The following is a 20016-nucleotide window of genomic DNA, read 5'->3' on the forward strand; positions in this document are numbered from 1 at the left end:
TCTATCTCAGAGGTGGAGTAAAGCGAGCACACAGCAATGTGGAAAGGGCCACTAAGTTGCAATATGCACGGCATAACATATTGGAACAAAATCAGTTTCTACAGCAAGTATAGAGAACAGCTAATGGCAGGAAGGAGTGGTATGTAGATGGAAATCTGAAAAGCCTACTGAGATCAGAACCAACACAGACTCACTAGAACTGAAGCAGCAATTGAGGTACTGCGGATACTAGGGCACAAAGCACGGAGAGTAAGCAGGATGCACGGCATTCAGGAGAAAGAGCAGCTGAAACAAGAGCTGTGTGAAGCATCAAAACAATGTACCCTGATACGTGTACGCTTGCCAACGTACTAGGGAAAACAGCCCCAGAATCAGATGCTTTAGCAATTGAGAACACTAACTACAGACCTGGCAAGGAGCAGACATCCCCCCCCCGCACCGCTCAGAAATGGCTTCTGTGTGAACAATCACATCTCTCTCACATGTGACTCACCCTGAAAGCTGTAAGTTACCACTACCAGGGTTTTAAACCCTGTGCATGATAGCAGATGTTACAGAGACCTGTGCATAAATGTGCTATGAATAGGTATGAGTTAGTGGAGATTGGAAACAAGATAGTAACACAATGATTAGGAAAGGGTCCCACTATTTAATAATGTTGTCTCAATAAATTATGATACAAAGCTGCTGGATATGTGTGAATGAACTGAGGTGTCAGAAATAAAATACCCCAACACCTCAATAGTATAACTGTAGATTACCTACTCCTAGAAGAAAAATAACATTAGAAGGAGAGAACTTTAATCACAACATCAGCAGCTGCCAAGTACTGGTAGAATGATAGAAATGATGGGCATATGTGCAGAACAATGCTAGCATTGTTGAAATGCAGCCTCCTGGACAGCTCAACTATCACAGCGTGAACGTGTGTGGACAATGCACATGGGCTGACACCAAGATAATTCACTACTGTTGTAACATCATTCACAAAAGATGTACAGAACCAGATGTGATAATCTGAGCAAGCAGTTTGTGATGCTTAATGCAGGCTATGCAACACATTTTTATCCACAGTTTAGGAAAGAAGCAATGGGCAATGGTTGAGGGAGACTTTAAAAATCATGCCTGAATACCCAGAAGCTTGACTGTCCATGTGAATATATGGATGCTGCAAATCAACCCCGTGGATAAGAAAGACTGATATACTAAAATTGGATGTGTAAAAAATGTTGATGTTGTTTAGCATAATTGTAGTGAAAGGTGTGCACAAGATGCCTCAAGTATGCACATGGAATGACTCAAATAATAGTAGTCACCATCACATCAGCAGTAACACAAAAGGGGTGGATTTCCTTGTGACTGATTGCAACTGTGGGTGTCTGTGTCAGAGTGACCAATGAGACATTGACAACATTTTAACACCTCCTCCCAGTCCACATAGTTTACTTGTTACTGCTTGCTATTCTAGCTAAAGTGGAGAACATTAGGCACCACCTTATTCAGTAGGAAACTCACAATGAAGAGAAACAATGGATCAGAGACTTGCATCAGCAAACATGGAGGAACAAGCAATTCATCCAGTAATTATAGCCATGCTTCTACGTATCACAGAAACATATCACACACTGTGGCTGCCATGGAGGGAAAGAAGTGTTTCTTCTCTTCCATCTTAGTATCTGAGAAGTCTTATCCAGTGGAGCTCTTCACATGGCAGAAAACTCAGTGAATCTAGGATGCCATCATCTGAAAACAAAGTTGAGTACTTTTCACTTTGACAAATTGGATTGGATTCAGACTGGTTTTACCATATCTATGAGGAAAGATGAATGGTATGTTATCTCCGGTAAGTTTTCAATTGGTTTTACTGATTGAGAGGGCAAGGTTCCAGGGTCACTAAGACAAGCCCTTGCACAAGTAACTTTGACATTGATTATCTCTCTATCACATTTTATCTAGCCTATTCTTTTTGGAGTAAGGTTACTGAGACTGGTTGAAGGCAATTCTGGCTGTATCTAGAATCCTAGGGCTCCTCCAATCCAGTGAAACTGCTTTCAGGTTTGGATATACAGACTGACCTGTTCTCATTTGTTGGTATCTCCTCTTAGAGTGGTCAGGTGTCTATGTGTATACTGCTATTTCTCAGTAACCTTTCATCAGAAAACCTGGTTGACTCAACTGTGGTCACTGGCAGTGGTGGAAGGGACTCCTCATGAATAATTTTAATTATTTCCTTTATGAGAGATGTAAGTGGGTGGTGTTGGGTAACTGTATTTGTCCTCACTGTGAGCCAAGGAATGTCTGTCAAAGCAACATATACAAAGAAGGTGAGAGCCCATATATTTTATACAATTTGAAGAAAGACCACAGACACAGATATAATCCAATGCGATGGGTTTCATCCCTATATATTAAAACAGAAATACTGAGTTACATTACTGGCTCTGATGTATAAATGGTGAATTGAGAATAGATAGCCTCATGGCATTGGAACTGTGCATTAAAGATGGTAGTAAATGGGTCCTAGAAACTTAGTTAATAGACGATGTTTTATCAAATGTATTATATAGAGGAAAAGGCGAAGAATGAATTAAATGATGTATAATTGATTGACAGCATTACAGGCTTGTTGAGTACTGGATTCCTTTCCTAACTGAACATGCATGCTCAACATGAGGATGATGGTTGTATGGGTATAACATCATATCAATCTGATATTTCAGATCGCTGTGGATATTGACAAACAATGAACTCTGATAGGACATGACCATGTAGGGTTATACTAGGAGTATCATCTAGCTTTTGGCACATGGCCATGTCATAATTTGGTAGCAATTGTTTACCTGCATACAGTAGTTAGCTGGCAGGTATGCTGACAAAAAACAGAATTTATATCACACATAGCAGTGAATAGCAGAGTTTGACAAGATCAGTTAAAACGGCATATGATCATGGCAACAGAGCAGCACTACTAGCTGTTGGCAATACCTACTGAATGTATCTCAGATTCTTTCTCTGAATGGGTTTATCCATGTATATCTCCAGACATCTGACAAAAAGGGAAACAAATCTATTGTTGGTACCAATATGTGGCCAAGAAGAGCATCCAATATGCCAGTATCCAATAAGAGCACATATGCTGGGCATAACCGTTTACATTCAGATTCATCACATGCATAAATTTGGGATTGTGTAGTTATTAATTGGGATATGCAGACCTATAATACTGCTTGCTGGTATATGTCCAAATATCATGTAACGGTGCACACTGTAAAACTCAGAGCACTATCAGCAATCACTTTATATTGCTGACTATTCTACCACAGCTCATACCTGACCGTAGTAATGGCAGTAGTGGATTCACAATTTGTTCACATAGCACAGTGATTAGTTTGTCATGCACATATGTATGTTTTTAGGGTGACTGTCAGTTCATCACATGCATACTAACTCATGGTTTATGGGAGTGCAGGCAAATGTGTCTCATAAGGACAAGAGCTGCATTATGCGAGCACACTGGAATGATAATGCAAACAGAAAATTGTTATTTTATGACACCCCAATGCTTGCAAGTGCTTAACCATTACAGGAATGGTACTAATTTGCAGGTACAGAAGCTCCCTGACTTATGCAAGCATTCTGTTCTGTCGAATTTTGGTTAAGTCGCATTTGGTTAAGTCGAATTTTGCGTAAGTTGGGGATGTCTCTCTGACAATTACGCAAAAAAAAATTTATGGAAGATATGGAACTTTTTCTGTAAGTGCAGATTTCCATAAGTTGGGTTTGCGTAACCCGGGGAGCATCTGTATACATTATGTTTTGCCTGCTGAGTGAAAGATGAAGTGCTTCACCCAAGTCACTGGTAAATGCTGGTGAGGGCCAATGACCAGTTGTGTATAGAGTTGTTATGTGACTATCTGACCTCAGCATCATGTTAAAACAAAAGGGAAACATAACTGACAACAACTGTATTGTGCAAACCACGTGTGAGGAAGGATGTTGATGTACATACCATTTGGGGCATGTCATGGATTCAGCATGATCACTCTCTCTGTACTAGTATCACATGATGAAATATGGCAACTGACCACTGTGCACTACTGTAACAACAAGAAGTGACTAGGTGACTAAGATTGTGAATTCAGGTTTGTCCCTGAATATTGGAAAAAACGGAGACTGGCTGGTGTGCGACCATGTGCCACTGCTGGTGATTGAATGGGGCAGCAATTATGAAGGAGGTGGTATGTGGTTGATGGGGACATGTGGTTCAATGGGTTCAGGGTCATTGTTGACTTATCAGGGTTTCACAGTTAATATGGATCACTCACCATGATAATAGTTTGTGAATGCTGTCATTCTGCATAGGTTTATGAGTTCATGCTTCCTGACTGCAAGGCTGATGTGTATCATTAATAATGGCTACACTGGGTAACACCTATCATTTATGGGTTTTTACTGTGATGGCAATTCACAGTATAGTGCATACATAGAGACGTGTGGATAGCTCTCTCTTTGGGATGTCATTCTTGTTTCTGCAGCTAACACATGCACAGGTTTCATTATTCTGTAGCATTCCCTTGATTGTTGACACATTACAGCAGTGTACAGTGTGGTGTCTACACACTGTACATGTCATATACTATGGGATGAGATATCTAGTATGCATAGCCTCTGTGAAAGCACACAAACATTGATGAAATGAAGACAATTGGTGGCTGATATGCTACAGCTGATCTACGTTAGGAAAACAAGAATTTTATACCATGTATCCATGGTTAGCATAGTGTTAACCAATACTTTGGAACAATGTTCTAAGATAGTGACAACATTTACTTGCAACGATCATGTGTTAATGTTACTCAAACATCTGGAACCCTAATTATTAGTGAGCTATTACTTCTACACATTCATCTATAAAATAACGTACCATATGGAATCTACATTATGTGACACTAGATGATCCCAGGGTCAGCTGTTGCATGGGGTCAACCATTGCAGTCCATGATGGTGATAAGCTGATTAGGACTGTTATATGAGCTCAGTTTCTTTGTGCCAGCTGGTAGGCAAAGTACAAGAGTGGATTAGAGAAATAGGAACATGATTATGTCCTGCCACGGTATTTTGTCATGAGAACATTGAGGGATACTGTGCTGACTTTCATGGGCATATAGAGATTGTTACTTTTATGTATATATGATGTGCTTTGGCTGTGTTTTTGCCCCTGATGTGGCTCCATGTAATCAGCCTCACCTCAAAATTACATAACCACTATTTTGACCCCATAATCAGTGTGCTATGAACAAATAGAGTGTGTTGAGTGTTACAGCAGAGAGGTGTCAGTCATGCTTTTATCACTACACTAGCTGTGTCCTATCAGTTCTTTAGTACACACAGAGGGACTATTTGCTTTACAGCACAGTTCAACACTCAACTAGACAGGTGGCCATTTGCACCTTCCACTGATGAAGATGCCATTCTGTGGTGACTGTGGTTCTGAAATCATTTATTCAAGAGGCTGGAAGCATAGCAGCCAAAAGGCAGCCAGGGCCACAAGCACAGATAAAAGGCAGATACTAATCCCAGCATTGGCTCCTTCCCCTCTCCTACTGCCTGCCTGACTGAGGCGGTTCTGGCTATGTGTAGCTTCCTCCACCTCTGGAGCCACTGCCAAACTAGCAGACAGGCCAAGCCTGAGTTTGCATGGGATACAGGACCCACAACAAAACAAGAACCCTGGAAGCTCTTTCTTTGTGCTTCAGTCTGTTCCTGTTGGCATGGTTCCAACTTGTGCTGCTATGTGTGTGGTAGTTTGGGTCCCTACTTGCTTTAATGCATAACGGATGGAACATGCACTGTTTGATCTTCACCATTTGATTATGTATCTTTTCAAGCCATGCCCCCACCAATAATACAAATGTGAAAAGCTAGAATGAGAGTGTAATGTTCCACTGCTTATAGGCACTCCTACTTTTCTGCTCTATGCACTTTTTCCTACCAACAAGCCAGAATTTGATTCCATATATTTAACTAAGTACCAAAAGCTGCATTTAACTAACATCAGGACTGCATCATAAGCTAACAAACGCCAAGGAATTCAGAGTTAAGTCTTACACTCTATTCTTAACCCACAATATTATAAAGTCAGGAGTTCTGGGATGGGTGGGTGGTGGAGGGGAACCACACACACACTGCTGTGGGACAAGGGAAGCCTGGTCCTCCATTTTGAAATTTCCTGGCTTTCATCACTGTTTCACAAACTTAACCTTTTTTTTTAACCTACTCCCCAACTCAACTCCAAACAAAGAAAAGAAAAAGAAAAATTGTTTATAGGATGTTACAAAATGTGTATTCTATTTATTCAGGGAATTTGACAGGGCTAATTTGGAGCCATCTGAGTCTTTCCATTTCAACCTATCAAGTAAATATACAAATACATATTCTGCTAAATTTATTTTCTGATAAAATTTAATTTAAGTTTCAGAGTAGCAGCTGTGTTAGTCTGTATCCGCAAAAAGAACAGGAGTACTTGTGGCCCCTTAGAGACTTTGTTAGTCTCTAAGGGGCCACAAGTACTCCTGTTTAATTTAAGTGTTTTTCTGTCTATAGGAAATAGCTTTTTGTTATTCTTGACTTACACAAAACCTGTATAATCAGCTTGCCAGACTGAATGGACTGATGAAATCCATATTTAGTATTGTATGTATTCACAGTGTAGACTGTGACAATACTAATATGGCTATGTTTATTAAAAACATTAGGAAAAAAGTTACTGCACATGAGCAGAAACCAAACGTTCAAAACTCAGTTCATCTGTTTTATTCTATTCTTTGTTGACACTAACAATTATTAGACTCTACTGTGGAATAACTGTTTATCAAATTTCATTTTCTTAAATCATAAGGTGTTTTTGATTTATATGAGTTCAAAACTAAACCTGAGAAAATAGCTCATTTATTTTGAACTCCTATAATTTAAAAGCAACCAAATATACATTTTTGAAATTAGACTGAACATAAACTTCTCTTAGATCTTTCAGCTTGAAGCACATTTTAATGGCTGTGTTATAACCAATTGAAAATAGAAATTTATAATAATAGAAATGCTGACACAATCTTAACCTGCACGGCATAAACAAGCCATACAACACTCTTTTTATTCTTCCTCTCTCTGTATATAATATATATGTGTATTTTTACCTAAAAGAAAATAGAATCAAGTTATTATGCATTCATGTATCTATGATGAACCATATATCAAGCACTAGATTATCACACTTACCTTCCAGCATAATTACTGTAAGTTAAATTCTCCAAATACAAACATTTTTTGTTACCTTATCAATGAACAACAGTCAACATGCTGAGCACTTCATTATTCTCTGGGAAATAGTTGCACAAAAAGTCAAAGCTGCCATGAGAGAGACTTTGAAAGTGAAGTGAAATAGTTAAGTGAGTAAGAAAACAGATGAGATGCTGTTCTGTTTTAAGGATAATATCAAATTGCCTGGTTCTCTTGTTGCAGAGGAAAATCAACTGCAGGTTAAATAATTTTGTCAGTGGTTTCCACCAACTATCCAAGGGACAAATTCAGAACAAAAACATGAGTCCTTTTGTTCTATCTGTAGCAGAACATAATTTATAGTTGTTTGTGGACAACAAAAGTCACCCAGTGGATTAAAAAAAAATGACAGGCAGACATAGAATTTTAAATTCCCTAAATGAACTGATGTGTAATAAATATTATCCTATGCTCTGCAGTTGTGAATGCACTCTTTACATTTTCAGCAACAGCTGAAATGAATCTACTGAAGAAATGCTATGGGCTGATACTGGTGCACCTATAACATACAGCATACAATACCTCTACAAAACATCTCCAAAATGCCATCTTCATTGCATATTTGTTGTAAAACTATACCTTTTTTTCTAACTGTTCTTTTTTGTTAGCTGTACGTATATATATTTCTGTTTATGCTCTAAGAAATAACAGTTTGCGATGCTTTATAGCATGCTACACATGATCATAAAATAAGTCTTCAAATCAAAATCAAATCATGTAATTGAACAAAAAAGCATACTAATTTTTCATGCTAGGCTCAATACAAATATAAATTCAAGGCAGTCAAGCTATCCATTACCAAAATCATCATAATAATCATAATAATAATAATATATTTATATGTATATATATACCTACACTCTCTAAAAAATGATCCAGTAATGTATATTAGGAAATCAGTAAGAAATCTGTTGAATCTAGTATAAAAATCTTGTTTTATGTAAAAGCCAATGCTGGCTGTTTCAAGTATTTAAGTACTTTTCTTATAACTTTGTCACTAATGACTAGTTATTTGTAGAAATTACTAATTTTATACTGAAAATTGTATTCAAGTTAAATAAAAATTCACTTCTACTATAGTTCATTTTTAGAGTGTGCATGTATATATAACAAAATGCCCATCTACAGATCTACCATAAATATTTTTGTTGCTGTCACTTCTTTCCTAAGAAAACACTTCAATGCTTTTCTGTAATCTTGGATAATGAATATCAGGCCATTTAAAAACAAAAACTAATCCAAACTGATTAGCAACACCAGATTATCTTCAGTTTGTGCCATTTTGCAAGTTAAAGGTCAAAGAGCGAAGACATAGGACAGTGCAATTTAAGGAAATTTAGACAGTGAAGCTTTTCACAGAAGACAATGTTTAACTTGGTAATGACAGTCAACAGATCAATAATCAAGTTCAAGGCAAGCTGTTGATTATTTCAAAAGCGACTCCCCTCAAATCCTAGCTTTCATACAAAGCCAGGTGTCTGACTCATGGGGTGCATTCATTCTGACCATCTCTAATAAGTTCACAGCCCAATGACTGTAAAGCCTATCACTGCAAGAAGCAGCTCCTAAAATCAATAAAGAGGTCTGTCAGTTGCTGACTTTTCTCTAGGAAAAAAATATTGATACAAACCTGCTCTGCAGGTCACATGAAAATGACAATACTGCTGTTAGCACAAATTACACACAATGACCAAATGCTTTGGTGGTCCCTTGGCTCTGTCAGTGATTTAATGTACAGCTAAATGCCAGAGATCTGACTAACCCTTTGAGAACTATGTTAAACATGCAATAGGTAATTCACCCAATATTCATGCAACATCAGAGTCATCATTTTAACTTTCCTTTCAAACTGTAACACTATCTTCATGTATTCATATACCAAGGCAAATTGAATTATCATGCAACATAGTTTAAAACAGAAATTCAATATGTCTAAGATAAAAGGCTAAGCTGTAAAAATTTTTTTAAAAGCCAGTTAAAAAAATCCTGTGTGAGTGCTAGAAGTTATTAAAATAAGTATTTGTTTTACCAGAAAGTAGCTGGCAAATATATTTTTGTTTCTGTTCGTTTGTTATAAATGCTTTTTATCAATAATGCAAGTAATTGAAAGCCCTTACTTACACTTACAGGATATCTGTTTTAAAAACCTGAATTTCATTAACCTGTATTTCCACATACCGCTTCTGCAGTCCAATACTTCCATAGCAACCAAGATTAGCATCCTTCAGACTCTAAAAACTAATCCTATAGTTCTCAAAGGGTTACACCAATGTAATGCTAGTGTCAATTTTCTCTACAACATGACTGTCACTTTAGTTCAATGCAATCCACTTCAGAGACATGCTGTTTTTCGCTATGCTTTGGAATGAGTGTTCCTGACAGACCTATGAAAGGCCTGGGGCAGTTGGCCTGGTACAGCTTGGGAAAAAATGATGCAGGAAAATCAACAAAAGAAAGAAACAATAAAAAAGGTTCTGTTTGAAATATAGTAATGAATATAAATGTATTAAAACATTGAGGACATAGCTCAGAACAGCTGTATAAAACACAAAATGAACATATCATTAAGGCTGTTACTATATTGCAGATATTTTGGCCCCTTGTTTGTTGGAAAATGGCTGTCCGAACAGTCTGAAGTCCTGCGTGTCATCCAGGTCTCCCACTTGACAAAAATCATGTGTAGGAGTATACAACTAAATCCATAGCAGACAGAAAGCAATCCTCTTTGGAGACAAAGCTGTTTGGGTCTTCACACTTTCCTGAACGTTCAATTGTGGGTTGTTGTGTTGTTTTTAATTAAAAAAAAAAGTTTACTTTCAGCAAAATTATTTTCAAAGGGGAACAGGCTTTAGGAGAAAAACAGTAGAAACATTGGATTTTTCTTTTCTTTTTTCCTCTTCATTAGTTAATCCTGATAGTTTATTGGGTATTGAGCGTGCAGAGGAAAGGCCTGGAACCGAATGACAAAGAAAGACAAAGGACTGAAGAAACAGCAGATACTGTCTATCATGGAAGCTTCCCAGTAGAGTGAATCCCCACTCATGTGCAGGACAGGCAACCCTCTGGGTTTTAAAGATCAGCTCTGATTCAGGCTGACAGATGCCTGCTCCTAGCTAGGAAACCGCACAACAGCTCTTACGTTGAATCTCAAGTTACCACAAATTCCTGGGAGACAAAAACCCCCCTACATCACACCCACTCTTGCATAGAGCGTTTGCAGTACAGTATGTGACGAGGTGTTCCTTTCCTCTTGAACTGGAACACAGTGTAAACCAAGACAAGGAGGCACAAGGCCAGGATGCAGGGAATGACAATGGCTATGGCTTTCACAGTGCTGGCTGTGTTGTCCAGTTTGATGACAATGTCCACGTCATCTTGAGGGCTGTGTCGGTCTTTGTCCCGGTCTGTTGGTCCATCACAACCCATAAAATCCTTGAGGATGGATCTGGGATATCCAGGTTCCACCCTGAGCATCTGGTTATTGAATTTCCAATACTCCTTTCCTTTGTAGAAATATGTGAAGCCTGGGAAACAAAAGTGCAGTTATTCACGGTCATGTTGACAATCTCCTTATAAAGACTGACATTAAACAGCCTTCAATATTCATCAAATGACACTGAGTTATTTTCTGAGCACTGGAATCTATAAAGTTAAAGTAATATGGATTATTCAGGTGCAGATCAGGATAGGAAGCTTTCAGATCTTCTTGGCAATAGGTATATGGCTCCTAAGAAAGCTCTTGTCCAAACTAGCATCCAAGGCATAACTTCACTTCCTTCTTGTCTTTAAAAAACCTTAAATCTCAAGTTGCCTATTTGAATAAACTCAGATCTAGTCTAATTCTAATTATATGACTATGAAGAAATGCTAGAGAAAAACAATTGAGGAATTGAACACTTGACCACAATTAGAATTATACCACAGCGCCAGGGCTGAGTTCCAGTAGTTCAAGGAGTCAGAGTCCCTCTCAGGATGGGAGATCAGTTTAAATGAATTCCAACTCTGTGCTAGACCAGGCTGAAATAAGAACTGACTCTCTTCAATGTCATTTTAGCCTGCCGCTGTACTTCAGATGGAGGAAACACTATATGAATGGACAGAAGCCTTACCAAGAGAGAACAGGTATACCCAGCTTCACATTTTCTGCAGGGAACTGGTATTTGATCATTCAGATGCAATCCAATATAAATTACGAAATATGCCTACATGAAGAAATCTTAACATCCTACCAAAAACCTAAATTATGTTACTATCCCAGCTGAAAAATGGCATTGATCTGGCATGAAACAAACCACAATGGGTGCACTCCCTCCCATTGTTTATGACCCGAATGCATATAGCTGGAGGTTTCCCGAGCTTTACTTGATAAGCCTCATGTTCTTTCCTACAGTGCTAAAGGCCAGTAGGAACACAAAGACAGATTGGGTATCACTTGTCATACTAATAATGCTTGCTGGAAAGATTAGTGGACTAGATATTAGAGATAATAATAATAATAATCTCTTACTCAAACAAAAGTCAGGCACTTTCAGTTGTGCAGAAGACGACATATTAGTATATTTCTTTTCCAATTCAGAACTACACACAAAAGCCTTTGTCCCCCACACCTGCACATTTATCAATGTGAGGAATTAAAAAAAAATCTTTTTCCAGTCACTATTTATTTAATTCTAATTATTCTGTGGACAGTTGAGTAGGTATTATTTTACATTGCACATGGTTCCCTTCAGTTTTATTGTCTAAGACTCTGTGTGTATCTGTATCTCCATATCTATAGCTCTAGCTAGAAAGGTATATGTTTGGCTGAATAAAAAGAAAAATAGTGAGCTATATCAAAACTACTGTTAAGATATTTGGTCACAAAATACCTTCCATTTCATTGGACCATAGCATAAAACATCACTATTGTTATTACTGTGCCACCAAATTTGATTTGCAAAAGGTTTGTTCATTTGTTCATGAACAAATGGAAAATTAGAGTAGTCTAAACCATAGTTTACAACAGGGAACCACATTTATGTCTTCCATAAAATAATGTGTTTTTTGAAAAGCACTTCACATGTTGACTCTTAATAAGACTCCACCTTTGGCAAAGGTAAATGATACTGATATTAACTAACTTTATAGACTTGCATGATCAAATGAGGGGATAAAACCATAGGGATTTAGGAATTACCATGCTGTGTCACACCCTAGGTGCATCCAATCTAGCATCCTGTCTCTGGCAGTGCCCACAACCAGATGGTTCAGAAGAAAGAATAAGAACCCTGCAGTATGCACCTATCCACAGTCGCCCCCCCCCCCCACACACACACCTGACTTTCGGTCTCATCCTAATCTCTAATAAAGAATGGCTTAAGCCCTGATGCATGAGATTTAATATTCATCCCAGAAAATTCTGGTGACAAGTTTATACCACCTACTAGTCTACAAAGACAGACAAAGCTATAGGCACTTGGCAAAGTTATTATTCAAGGAGGCTACAGAATTTAAACAGAAAAATAAAGATGTACCAGTCAGAAAACCAATTGGCTGCAGTCCTCATGGCCCTGGCATTAGTTGCTTGAACCTATCCAGCTCTCACTCCTTGCCATCCCTCTGAATCTCCCTTCTCTCCAGCTACTGCCTGGCTCCTCACCCACACATCAGGGATCTCTGGGCGAGAGGGTGCTGTGTTGCACAGGAGGCAGAAGGAGCTGCAACTGTATGTACTTTGGGGTTCAGCAGTTCTTGTGAATGCAGGCCACGTGGGAATAGAGAAGGAAAGTTTGCTGCTTGCCATGTCTGCTCCTGCCTGGTAAGGGTTCCTGCTGCTACACTAGAAGACAAGACCACAGTGCAGAAGCAGAAGGGAAAGCTTCACAGGCATCACACTGGCTTACTGAACGGCTAGATCATTGAATGAGTCAGAAAGCACTGAAAGTGCTGAGCTGGCAACAGCAGAGGGTCTGGGATTGCCAGCTTTTACACACCCCTCCTTCGTGCGATTCTACTCAGTTTATTGTTGTTTTGTGTAGTTTTTTGGAGGATGGATTTAGCTCCACTCTTCTGCCATCCCTAGCAAACCCAACTCAGTTTTTAATAGGAAACCAAAAGGCTGAGGATAAAAAAAGATACATTCTTTCAGATGATATGGGTTAACTGGCAGAAATTCTTCCTAAGTTTTTTCCCTAAAGCAGTCTGGTAAAATTTCATGTCAAATCTTTATTTAAGCAGTGGAAGGAAAATGGTTTGGGGCAAAATGTAATCAGAATTCTTTTAAACTAAGCTGTGTTTTTTTTCTTTTGTATCTTCTCTAGTTTCATTGTCTCCACGTGCAATCACCAATGTAATCATCCTCTTTAAAGAAATATCTGTTATCCTGTCTTCAGGGACTTTCCTCCAGGGCTCCTCTAAGGCTCTCCAAGAGTCCTGAGCATCTCTTATCCCTATCCCTCCCTGAAGAACTGATGTCATGTTTCACTGCTCTTCTGGCAGTTGCATGCTAGTGGAAAGTCCATCAGTGCTATTCTTGAGTTGGGCACAGGGTTTGACGCAGGGTGACTCAAAGAGCTCCCACGGCTCCAGGGATAAGCGCTCTGTCTCTGCAGCACTTTCAGACTGTATCTGCCTGGGTGTGAGGGGACGACAACTTTCATTGCTAATAGGAGATACGTGTATAATCCACTGAGCACAACACTGACACTTTGCATGTGACGGTGAGTCTACTCTATCCAGAAAAATAATATGATTATAGTTCCATGAAGTAAGCAAATATTAAGAAGCATGTCTAAATTATCATTTGTTTAAGGGAGCAAAGACCAAATCCATTATGTATATGTGTGCATAGATATTTATACATATACATGTATACACACAGAGAGCTAGCTATTGAGTGTGATATATGCAGAATGTCATCCTGCCTGACCTACTTTCCTCTTTTAAAAAAAAAATCTAGCCAAATGCCAGAATCAGGAGAGAGTTTCTGTTGATGGATGAAACAGAGACAAAGCAAGGAAGCGATTTTGCATATTTCCACAGCAAATTAGTTCATCTAGTTATAGGAAGAAATGAAGACTCTGAAATGAACTACACTAGGAAAGCAAGCGTTATATTTATCTACTAAAGGGAAATGAAAATAAGATAGCAAGAAATATGTGCACTGTCTGAAAAAACAAAAAAACACAACCTTCCATCACTAATAAATTAATCATACATGTAATAATACTTGAATACTTGCAGCAATGAAAAGTGACTGCAAGCACTCACATCAAGGACATCTAACTTCATGCAGCTGAGGGCTGTGCTGGCAAATTGCCGTTAGCCTGAGAGCAGCACTTAATTTGCATAAAATGGAGCAGATTTCAGCTGCTCTCATTCATATGGAGGTGTGGCCAGTTGGAAACTATGGCCACAGCATGAGATACTCCATCTTGGTGCAGGTAATAGCATAGCATGCTGGATTTCAAAGTCTCTGTGAGCTGCAGTTCTGCTTTATACATTTATGCCATCTGTGATTTACAGATTCTTCAGGATACTTCTATTCATATACCGAAAGAGCCTGGTTCTAGACTACAGTACAGCAAAATGAATCTAAAAGCTTTTATCCTATATGAACCATTAACAACATGGAGATTCAAACAGATACACTCGGTTAGGAAACGTCTTTTATGAAGTACTAAAATCCTGCAAAACCAAAACAAATAAAAACCCAAACAAAAGCTTATTATATAGAAATTAAGAATTTTTTCTCTCCCTCATTGTGGTTTTAAATAGACTAATCAAAGAATTATATGTAACAATTTAAGAAGAGAGTTCCACATCATGAAACATCCCGTTTGCAAAATAATGAGAGATCAGCCAGCCCACCAACCTGATTAGCCAATCATTTCTACACATCTCTACATCACGATAACAGATGTTAGGAAATGACTAAGCTAGGAAAGTGCTTGCATACCATTTTCTTTGTGGACAAAGGCTCCCTGAGGAGATTCTGGGATACCTTTCCAGATTGTGATTGGTTTTGGATAACCAGGGTCCATGGACCTCATTTCTTCACTGTATCTCCAGTACCTAAATAAAAAAATAAAATAAAAGTAGATCACCAAATATGCATTTATAAAGATAGCTGATATGCTAATTCCATGCTGTTTTCTTTCTAACAAAGTGCTGCATTTAACAACCGAAACTGGGACAACCAGAGCTCTCCTGTTTAGCAATACTACCAGGTAATAAAGAAATTTAATCCTGCTTGCTGATTGGACAGCTGTTTCAAGTAAATACACTGAAGATAAAAGACTTCTCCAGCATGACAACTAAATTAACATGCACCTTATTTATAATCAGAGCAATTCTGGTGCCTAGGGCCTCTGCACAGCAACACAGCAAGGAGATATATGCAAAAAACTACATTATGTTTCAGTTGAGATCTTAATCATACAAAAGCCAGTGAATTCAGAGTTAAAGCTCCCACAGCAAGCTTAACTCTACTCCTCAAGTGTAATCACTACAATAGTCTTTTGTTATATCTATGATCATACAATATGTATAAAATAATAGAAAATGCTATGTACTTTGTGTGTCTCTTTGGTCGGAAGGAAAAAAAGTTCAGTGTAGAAATCAGAAGCACACAAGTTCAAGGCAACCTGAACTTCTGAGAAATAAGAATAAATAATTGATTTTATTTACACTGAAGAAGCAGTGTTAATATTCAGCGTATGTTTGGAGGCAGCAATACAAAATGATGTATGTGTGCATCTTTGGTTATAAAAATATGTGGTTTCATGGTAATACTGTATCATATAATAATAATGGCATCTTATTTTATGTAGTGCTCCCTCTGCTTAAAGATCCAAGCTTGTTAGAATGTATTAAAGCTTGCTGTAGGATCTCCAGGTCTGAACTGCCCTTCCCTACTCTTGAATAGTTGCTGTTTATGAAAAAGATCAAATATCCCCTCCTGAACATTTGGAACATGGCACTTTTGTGCATGCTATGATCATTAAGAAAAGTTCAGTGATTTAGTGCACATGCTCAGTACACTACAGTATTTGTAAGTGATCACAACATTATTATTTCTAAATCAAATTATCTTACTCAAAGTTCCTACAATTTAACAATCATCCTATATATATATAATTATATATATATATATATATAATTATATATATATATATATATATATATATATATATATATAAATTATTTATAATTATTAATTATATTCCTGCTATATAATTCTATCGGATGATTAAATACAAAACATTAAAAAGGATTCTCTATTCAATCCCATGGGTTTTTGAATAATTTACATATTAAATTATTTCCATAAATTTTTCATATCTTCCAGAAAGGCATCCAGTCTTGATTCAAAGACATCAAGAAATAGAGAACCCTCCACTTTCCTTGACAGTTTGTTCCCGTGATTAACACCTTCTCTGGTAAAAAATATGCCTAATTTCCATTTTGAATTTGAATTTGTTTGGCTTCAGCTTCCGGCCATTGGTTCTTGTAAAGCCTTTGTCTGCTAAATTAAAGAGCCCTTTAGTACCTGGTGTTTTCTCCCTGTGAAGGTATTTATACGCTCTAATCAAGTCACCTTTTAATCTTCTTTTTGATAAGCAAACCAGACTGAGCTCTTTCAAACTCTCACTAAGGCTTTTTTCCTAGTTCTTGACAGTCAGTGAAATTAAAAGGTGACAAATTTAAAACTGATAAAAGAAAGCAACTGACATTCATAAAAATAAATTTTCTGACTGTGGCATAAAATATTTTTAAAAGCCTGATCCCTTAATCTAGTTACATATTCACCAGTAATCAGACTCCAACAAGTCCCATTAGCAACATCATTCTGTCCCCTCATATTAACAGAGCTTTTGGATATCCTTCAGAGCACTATAATAAATGGGGGAAACAACATATAGAAATAATCAACACACGTCTAAAATATTAAGTGCATCAAACCTTTTTTTCCTTCACCATTTTAATGGTGCATTCCTTAGTTTTCCATTTCTCTTCCTTGGCTTGCTGTGTCTCTGTGTTTAATATTGCATTTTTCTTTTTGTATTCTCTCCCTCCTCCCTTCTATCATTACTTGCTGTCTCACCTTTTCACTTTATTCCATGTTTATTTTTTCTTGCCCCTCTTTTTTCCCCTCTTGCTTCTCTTTCCTTGTTCTTCCCTGAATTCTTTGTTGTCCTCTCTCCCTTTTTAACTCCTCTGAACACTACATAATTCCCTAACTGCTTCCGTTCTTTAGTATTCCCCCTCCTTGGGTTCTTTGTCCTGCTTCCTGCCAGGATGGCTGAGATAGGTGGTCCTCTTGAGCTTTCAAAAATTGGTGCTCTGGTTAAAAATAGTTCCTTTGGAGCACCTAGCTGGTGTAGGCCTGGCAGCCCTGTGATTGCTGACTTTTCTGCACTGCTAGGAAATCTCACTGAGTATGGGTTGACTGTAGTTATCTCTTAAGGACTGTATTGGAGCAGGGAATCTGTCTACAGTGTGAGGAATAGCACAGTCCAGGTCTTCTTCAATATTCAGTGGCTCTCTAAAATATAAATGTTTTGATTTTTTGCACCCAAAGGAATTAAAAATCAGTTTTTTTCTTTTACAAAATGAGAATCTCTGAAAGAAAACCCAGACTTCCCAAATTCCAATAGGCAGACTCCCTCCGCTGGTGCCAATTACAGGTGCATTGATAGCACGGGACAGGCTGGGGCTCCTCAGTGAATGGTGGATTAGCAATTATGGGGGTGCACTTAGTGGAATTGGAAAAGGGAAAAAACACACACAAGATAAAATAAAAGTGCACATTTGCTAATGTGCTTTATCTAATGCTGGTTATTTAGGCATTCAGCCTTTTAGAGTAATGTTAAGATTTTTAAAAGAAAAAACAGTTAAACTTTACAATGCAGAAAAACAAAAACAATCTCCCCGCCTGAGTTACTGTAAACAGAGTCATGGGTCAAAAGGTGCAAATCTGTCATCACCAGAATATACACTGTTGCATTCCAATAAGAAAGAAATATATCACTGAGCTGTAAACTTTCCTTCCTCCTAGCTCTCTCATTCAATTTTTTCAGGAGCACTATCTCCCTGGCTCACTTACATGTTTATTGGAATCCCTCTCTCTCTGCACATAGATTAATTTGAACATGTCATAGTCTATAGATGTTTTCTTTAGTACATATGTTCTATTAACAATTTGGGTTTAAAATAATCTTCATGTTGTCATAAACTTTATAGCTGATGTTTAAGACTTCATAAGGTACCATTCTGCATACCTTTTATTTATATCACTTCTTGGGACTTTTAAAGCTATGTCTACATTCTCTTATGGAGCACATACACCACATATTACTGTCAGGACAAAGTAAACTTAGAGCTCCTTGTATTACATAACTGTACTTTGAGAAACATACCTTCCTACTTTGACACTGGCATAACCTCTTTCCTGTCTTTCATTTCTACCTCATGCTACAAAAGAAGCAAGATTGTGTTGTACCTAGTTCAGAAAAATAACCTATAACAGGCTTATATACACAATTAAAACCAGCAGGAGAATTCAACCCTAACATTACATTAAGAAAAAATTGTGATATAAACAATACATACCGAGAAACTTAGTGGGATATGGGTTTATTCCCACTGGTGGTCAATATCCTATAATAGCTCAATTATCTCTGCAGGATTCATGTTCTTCGATTTTCTCCTTACATACTGTATTGCATTTTCTATCCTGCTGAGCCTCATTATGCTTGTTATGGCTCTAAGTAGCAACTTCTCCATCAATAGAAGTTTCCTTTGATAGTTCTCTAGTTTATGTTACTGCTAACAGGATTTTTAGGAAGGTCTTGACTTGAACTAGCTGTCTGTGCATGGAAATCTATTACAGAATGTCTCTTTTGAGTAAAGCCTAAAGAAAGTATAGCTCACATAAGACTCTTAATGTACATGCAGCAAAGAGTCCTGTGGCACCTTATAGTGTATAAGGTGCCACAGGACTCTTTGCTGCTTTTACAGATCCAGACTAACACGGCTACCCCCTGATACTTAATGTACATGTTTTCCCAGAAACATGCAGGTAGAAAACTATTAACTGATAATAAACTTAAATAAAAAAATCTTCTCATACACAAGATGCAAATTGTAGGACTGATTTTGTTCACAGTGGATGCTGATTGTTTGGAATACATCTGAAAAAATATATTTTTCAAACACCAGAAATTTGGTTCAGTTGCCTACTTCCATTCCCATGAATGCTACAGAAATCTGAAGATTATCTATATATTTTTTTAAAAAATTGTGGTGCTCTTTAGCATACTGTTAACCTAGTTCCACCAAAACAAACAAATAAAACACCAGTATGGTTAACAGCAGTATGACTGACATACTGTACAGCATATTCAAACATATTTCTTAAGATACCCAACAATACTTTTAATGTCTTAAAACACTGAGATCCAAACAACACAGAGTAATAGCAGTAGTAATAATAGTAATAATAATTTGTTTTTTGAAGCTAGGTGCTTCAAAGAAAGCAACACACACAAATATAATTTTAATAATAATAATGTGTTGTATGTCTACAAAGTCAGATCACTTAAAGTGCTTCACAAAACAATCACTCCTCTGGCCTGTAAGGTAGATAAATATTCTTAGCCTAATTTTATAGATGTAAAAAGCCAGGCACAGAGTTGTTAA

General features: G+C 37.6%; 1 protein-coding gene across 8 annotated transcripts in view; it reads right to left on the reverse strand.

The window, feature by feature from the left end:
• Nucleotides 1-9824: 9824 nt before the first annotated feature.
• The window catches only part of MMP16 (matrix metallopeptidase 16), a 290712-nt gene continuing 280520 nt past the window's right edge, over nucleotides 9825-20016 (reverse strand). For 5 of the 8 annotated variants that reach the window (XM_039527480.1, XM_039527479.1, XM_039527478.1 and 2 more), the window contains 2 exons: nucleotides 15272-15387; nucleotides 9825-10859 (listed from right to left, as the gene is read on the reverse strand). In XM_039527480.1, the coding sequence (XP_039383414.1) occupies nucleotides 10525-10859; nucleotides 15272-15387 (451 nt within the window). In that variant the 3' untranslated portion in view covers nucleotides 9825-10524. Of the gene's footprint in view, nucleotides 10860-15271; nucleotides 15388-17124; nucleotides 17209-17310; nucleotides 17861-18734; nucleotides 18790-20016 lie in introns of those variants that run through there. The other 3 variants (XR_005595084.1, XM_039527485.1, XM_039527484.1) reach the window with 3 other exon arrangements.

Source organism: Mauremys reevesii, linkage group 2 (genome assembly GCF_016161935.1).
Source record: "Mauremys reevesii isolate NIE-2019 linkage group 2, ASM1616193v1, whole genome shotgun sequence".
Classification (NCBI taxonomy): domain Eukaryota; kingdom Metazoa; phylum Chordata; order Testudines; family Geoemydidae; genus Mauremys; species Mauremys reevesii.